The sequence below is a fragment of the Mus caroli genome, chromosome 13 (assembly GCF_900094665.2).
Source record: "Mus caroli chromosome 13, CAROLI_EIJ_v1.1, whole genome shotgun sequence".
Lineage (NCBI taxonomy): Eukaryota > Metazoa > Chordata > Mammalia > Rodentia > Muridae > Mus > Mus caroli.
In genome coordinates, this window is record NC_034582.1 from 62,756,334 (window position 1) to 62,763,212 (window position 6,879).

The following is a 6,879-nucleotide window of genomic DNA, read 5'->3' on the forward strand; positions in this document are numbered from 1 at the left end:
ATAAGCAGGCTGAGCAATCCAGGGGAAGAAAGCCAGTAAGGAACATCCCTCCATGGCCTCTGCATCAGCTCCTGCTTCCTGACTTGCTTGAGTTCCAGTCCTGACTTCCTTGGTGATGAACAGCAGTATGGAAGTGTAAGCTGAATAAACCCTTTCCTCTCCAACTTGCTTCTTGGTCATGGTGTTTGTGCAGGAATAGAAACCCTGACTAAGACATGGAGCATCATCAAAATAAAAAAGAAAATTTATTGTACACTTAAATCCTTATTGCTAAATATATGATAGGAAAAATTTTAGAAGATATGTTTGTAATTCATAAAGCACTTTGATGAAATGACATTCACTAACACAAACATGTTATGTAAATTTGTTAGGAAAGAATGTTATGGAATTTGTTAGGAAGGAAACAGGTGTATGAAGTTATTATCTTACAATGGTTTCACACCTTGCTGTTTAGAAATGTGTGCATTGCCAAGACAGGGTCAGCAACCCTTCAAATTTCTGCATAAAGTCTGTCAGGTAAGATGATCCTTGGCCAAAAGACTGAAGACAGAAGCTCTTGGATTCTGAAAAATGGGGGACTGTTCAGGCAGTCAACTGTCTCTATAAATGGGTTAGGTTTCAGATGCTATTCTCTGGGCTTCTATATTTTCAGGTAATATTTAGTTGTTCTTGGATTTCTGATGGGGTTGAAGACAAGTTTTAGCCTCATAATAAAATTCAAGTTGCTTAACACAGAGAGAGTTTATAGAGTAGATGACATGGTTTTCAAGTGCTGTTACAGGCTAAAATTCTAAACACAATCCAGGGATAGAATCATAGTTCTTTCAATTAGGAAATATGGTACTTTCTTTAAATTGACAAACTGATGGACTGGATGTCGCTTGTACCTCATACTGTGTAATTTACTTCATTGTTTTAGTTTTGTTCAATTTATATCTGGAAGAATAGGGGTTTTCTGTTTTGTTTTTTGTTTTTTTATTGGACAGAAAAGGTGAGATGTAGAGGGAGGTGTCAATCCCCTAATTGATTCCTGACTGTGTCAATAAAGGAGGTAGAAGCCAGTGGCTGGGTGAAGAGGAAAAGGTGGAACTTCTGGGACCCAAGAGGAAGAGAAGAGGGAGAGAAAGAGGATTTTGGAAAAGGTTTTGGAGCAAAGAAGAAGCAACAGCATGTAGGTCTTGGGGCCCCTAGAGTTTGTAGCCTCGGTTGCAAGCCAAGGCCAAGGAAGATGGAGGGACCTAGTTGATAAGATTAGGGCAGGAAATTCTTCGTGCAGCCATTGAGTTTTAAAATAACGAAACTGTCTAGTGTTCTCCATCCACGGCATTAAGGTAGGCAGGAGGAGAAAGAGCACAGCCATGGCGGTTAGCTGGTGGAGCCTGAACAGCAGCTCCTGGAGTTCTCAGGAAAGGTGCCAGCTGGTGGCTTGGCAAAGCTAGCCATGAGGAGTGGGGAGCAATTGCTATTCCAGGGGAAAATGCCTGGTGGCAAAGCTAAGACCAGCAGCAGGTAATCTTGGAGCCTAGATGGTAGAGGACCTGAAAAGGAGCAAGTGCATTTTTAAAAATCACACACAACAACCAACAACAAAATAATAGGAATTAACAATCCTTGGTCATTAATGTCTCTCAATATCAATTACATCAGTTCTCCAATAAGTGTAAAAGGCTAACAGAACAGATGCAAAACAGGATCCATTCTTGTGCTGCACACAACAAACACACCTCACCATCACAGATGCACATTACATCAGACTAAAGTGTTGGAAAAAGAGTTAGTTTATAAGCAAATGGACCCAAAAGGCAAGCTGGTGTAGCTATTCTAATATGTAATATCTAACAAAAAAACTTCCAAACAAAATTAATCAGAACACATGGGGAAGGACGCTTCATCCTCATCAAAGGGAAAAATCCACCAGGACGGCATCTCAGTTCTCAACATCTTTGTCCCAATAGCGAGGGCACCCATAGTTGCAAAAGAAACTATACTAAAACTTAAATCACACATTGACCCTCACATATTAATAGTGGGAGACTTCAATACCCCACTCTTACCAATGGACATGTCATCCAGACAAAAACAGAGAAGTAATGGAGCCAACAGATGTTATGAATCAAATGTACCTAAAATATATACAAAAGAACATGTCACCCAAACATAAAAGAATACACTTTCTTCTTACCATCTCACAGAATCTTCTCCAAAATTGACCATATACCCAGTTACAAAGCAAGATTTAAAAGATATAAGAAAACTGAAATACCTCCCTGTATCCTATTGGACCACCATGGATTAGAGGTAGATTTCAATAACAACTGAAAGCCTACAAACTCACAGAAACTGAAAACTCTCTATTGAATGGCTACTGGGTCAAGGCAGAAAGTAAGAAAGAAATGGAAAGAAATTCCTAGACTTGAATGAAAATGAATGTGCCTAACATATGGATATTAATGGGACACAAGTAAAGTCGTCCTAAGAAGAAAGCACGCCGCACTGAATGACTTTATAAAAAAATTGGAGAGATCTCATTCAGACTACCAACTTAACAGCACATCTGTAAGCTCTAGAACAAAAGAAGCAAACATACCCAAGAGGATATACAGCAGGAATAATCAATGAAACAAAGAGTTGGTACTTTGAGGAAATCAACAAGATGGACAAACTCTTATCCAAACTAAGGAAAAGACACAGAGAGAACATCTGATCTAACAAAATCAAAAGAATAAAGAAAAGCAAGACATAGCACCAGACTCCAGAGAAATCCAAAGAATTATTAGGTCATACCTCACTGGTGCTTCATAAAATTGGAAAATCCAAAATAAATGCATAATTTTCTTCAGAGATACCACTCACTGAAGCTATGTCAAGAGCACATACATAATTTAAATAGCCCTAAATGCCCTAAGGAAATAGAAGCAGTGATTAAAATTCACCCAAGCCAAAACAAGAGTAAGGCCAATGCCTCCCTTCAGGGTGAGAAGCTCTGCCAGGCAGTGGTGGCCACGCCTTTAATCCCAGCACTTGGGAGGCAGAGGCAGGCGGAATTTTTAGTTTGAGGCCAGCCATGTCTACAGATTGAGTTAGTCTAGGACATCCAGGGCTACACAGAGAAACCCTTTCTCAAAAAACCAAAAGAAAAAAAAGAAAAAAAAAAAAAAAGAAAAGTTCTTTTTAGGTCAGCCTGTTCTTCATAGCCAAAAAGTCAATGATTTAGTCTGACTTTATCTGACGAGCATTGGGTGGCAACCCTCTGTGTCTTACATTATAATGTATACTCAACAAAATGAAGAACTTTGCATGTTCTTAAATATAAGCAGAGCTTACCATAGAGGAACTATAAGCTTGATACCTTAACCATTGTAAATATCTGAGTGGCTTTTCATTATAGCAGAAGAAATTAAAAGCAATACCTTACAAATAATTTCTAGCATAACAAATGTCTCAATGTTCATGGTAAATACTGGCTTTCCTTAGTATCTTTGGATGTCTCATCTATCCTCTGACCCACTCACTTCTACACACCTGGAGGAATGGTGGCTGATGTTTGGCTTTTCACACCCGAAGACCTTTGGTTTTGCTCCAGAAATGTTACCAAGTATGGTTTAGCAACAGCAAGACCTGTTTGTAGGAAAGAGGAACAACACTGTTTGAGTGTTCTTCTACTGGGACTAGTATGGTTCCATCTAGAATACTGCTTATAAGAAAAGAGACGATGGAAGTTAGAAAATCAAAAAAATTAATTGTTTCTGATTGGTATATTGGAATACTGAAGAGGCACTTATACTGACCTTTATTTAAAGGGAAAACATTACAAATTCAACGGCAAAATATTTACATTAACTTTCTATGATTCCCACTCGAGTAAAGGAAACATACTTCCAACACACACAGGTTACAAATAGAAGAAAAAGCAAGATAATTTTAGCTATTTGTCAGTCTCCCCACTATTTCCTTAAAAGGAAGGATATAATAGAAAACTCAGTGAGATATTGCATCAAAGGGGGAAGCTAGACATTGATGGTGAAGAAGATAGATGCAATCCTCACCTAGGAAATCAAGGTGGCTGTAATTCTCCAGCATCACGTCCCTGTACAGATCCCACTGAGCAGGCTCCAGGCATTCTCTCTCTTCTGGAGAAAAATCAATGGCCACATCCCGGAAGGACAGCATTTCCTGAAATAAGGACAAGTGAATGATATCACACTATTAATCAATTTAAAGCATTAATAATAAAATACATACAAATAAACTGCAGAGTCATAAGCCAGTCTCCAGCTCACAAACCCTTGGTTTGACTGAAAGGCAGCAAAACACAAAACCACACACAAAGAACAGGGTAAGGAGCCCACCGTGTGCCAGTCAGGTCTACAGGGCTGTGTTCCCTTCACAGACCTTCATGCTCCCTCCAAATCACTAAAATCCCTAAGCCATCAGGCCTCACACCAGCTCATGTCTCCATCCTGAAAGGGGTTCACACACTCAACATCACCGTCTCGGATGGAATAGGGAGAGTTGGTAGCTTCTATTATTTTTCACCCCACATGTAGGCTTGCTATGGCAATGCAACTCTCCGAGTCTCCTGTGATGGCATTGTTCTGCCCTCCGATGGGGATGTTACTGTAAGGATCAGTAGACATTCTTGCTATGATGTTGAAAACCAGGATCTAACACTGAGATGTTGAAGGGGGAAAAAATCTTCTTCACATCAGGGCCAGACTTACAGTCTCTCAGCTAGGAGAGAATGAAGAGGCTATGACATCCAGAAGCACAGAGAATTTATTGGGGAACATAGATGTTTGGTTCAACAGTAGGTTAGTCATTCTGGACAGACAATATGTACACAAAATCTATAAATCAGAACTGTACATTTACAAAAGAGTTTGACCAACTGAAACAGGCAGCGTGTGTGCAGTGTTAACACGAGGGCACCTCTGGTGTCCTTTCTTAACACCTTGTGACAGGATTTTCCGATCTCAGGCTTACAACCTCTGAGGCAAAAGTTTTATCTCTTCTTTTACTTAGGGAGATTTTAGTTCATCCTCCACTGAGAAACAGCTCAATATCCTTTCAGGAAACATCCGTGTCAACCCACTTTCAAGTGAGGAATTAAACACTTTCCACGAGAGATTCCTAATCTAAGTGAACCATCTGTAAATTCACAATTCATTTCCAGGAAAGTGGGGGAAACATCACACACCTCAATCTCCAGTAGGCAAAACTCTGACCCTGGGACCTAGCAACTTCTGTCACCTCGAAGCAAGGCAAGGGTTATTATTGCATGTGCGATAGTTAAAAGCTAGCTCCATTTCCAACTGAGCTGTTGTACAACACAGTAACAAAAACAAACAGCAAACAATAGTAATCAGACATCCATTCTCCTTCGGTAATCAGCAGTCCTGGCACTCACTTTGTAGACCAGGCTGGCCTCGAACTCAGAAATCCGCCTGCCTCTGCCTCCCAAGTGCTGGGATTAAAGGCGTGTGCCACCACCGCTCGGCTGGTTCTAGCTCTTAATTCCTAGTTTTGTTCGGAGGTTTTTTCAGTGGTCTTGAACTCCGTAACAGACAGCTATAAAGTACAGAAAGGACCAGATCTCTTGACTAAACATACTGAGCGATCCAGTAACATCCACGTGAGAGTGACCCAGCTAATGCTTCCACCAGAAAGCTGGAAAGTGAACCCCCAGAATCACCATGCCCAGGCAAAGACCTTCACCCAGCCAACACTGCCCAGACAATCCTTGAACTTACAAGCTTCTCCATTCCTTGAATTCTGTCAGTCTAACGCAGGGGTCAGTCCCACCACCCCCGCAGTGCCCTCTCCCCCCAGCCCTGTCCAGAAAGCTCCTCCGAATCAGCTCCTCCCAGCTCCCAATCCACCCGGTCCCTGTTCCCTCCGGACCTATGCACCCCGCACAGACCCTGGGGTGACAAAACCCTGAACCAACCTCCATGTCAGAGATCCAACTGGAATTGCAGAGCAGGACCAGAGTCTGGCCCAGCTTTGGATAAGAGCCGCACATGCTTACTAAAAGATGAACTCTGTTTACTAAAAGTGCAGACCTGTGACGTCACCGTGCTGCAGACTACATTTCCCACAAGTCTGTGCGATGGCGTTGCAGGAGTCCTAGGAGAGTGAGTTGTACTATTTAAAGGTCCTGAATTTCTACATTGATGTCTGTCTGCAATGTAGTGTCACCTAGTTAGGAAACAAGGAGACCTCGAACTGTATCCAGTGCTAACGAGCCGAATGTTTATGTAAGATGCCGCTTTTCCCAGTTCCACTGGCCCAGGTTAAAGGGGGAGGCGGATTTTCACTGTAAAGTTCTTAATTTCCGTGGAGTTTACAGCTATTTGAGGAACCGCCTCACTGCCAGCTAAGTGGCAATACGCTAGTTTGCAGAAACCAGAGCAAGCGTTAATCATTTCAAAAGAGTTTTACAATTTTCTGGAGGAGGGAAGTTGCCAGGAACTTATCTTTTAGTAATTGAGAGCAGGTGCCCAGCACACAATAAAGTTCCCTCACAAAGGACAGAGAGCAAAAGCAGGGACTCAGGCTGCTTTTGACATTCAAGATTCACAGCCTGAGGTGGTGGTCACCTTTAATCCCAGTTTACTGCAAGCAAATTCAGGCACCTCTGAGTTCCAGGCTGCCTTGTTTACACAGTGAGTCCCAGGCCTGCCAGGGCTACACAGTGAAACCCTGTCTCAAAACAAAACAAAAACAAACAGAAATATCCAGATTCATCGCAGATATTTGTGAATCAAGCTTTTCCATGTTTTGTTTGTTAAGTTTACAAGTTGTTGCTCATCAATATGTTTATTTTATTTTTTTTCCCCCTTTAAAAGTCAGTATTTATTTATTTATTTTTTTAAT

General features: G+C 41.4%; 1 protein-coding gene across 1 annotated transcript in view; it reads right to left on the reverse strand.

Moving 5' to 3' along the window:
* The window catches only part of LOC110308541 (zinc finger protein 58-like), a 9,352-nt gene extending 3,321 nt beyond the window's left edge, over nucleotides 1–6,031 (reverse strand). The window contains exons 1-3 of the mRNA XM_021180978.2: nucleotides 5,951–6,031; nucleotides 4,050–4,176; nucleotides 3,526–3,621 (exon numbers count right to left, since the gene is read on the reverse strand). Of these exons, the coding sequence (XP_021036637.2) occupies nucleotides 3,526–3,621; nucleotides 4,050–4,176; nucleotides 5,951–6,025 (298 nt within the window). The 5' untranslated portion in view covers nucleotides 6,026–6,031. The remainder of the gene's footprint in view (nucleotides 1–3,525; nucleotides 3,622–4,049; nucleotides 4,177–5,950) is intronic.
* Nucleotides 6,032–6,879: the final 848 nt, after the last annotated feature.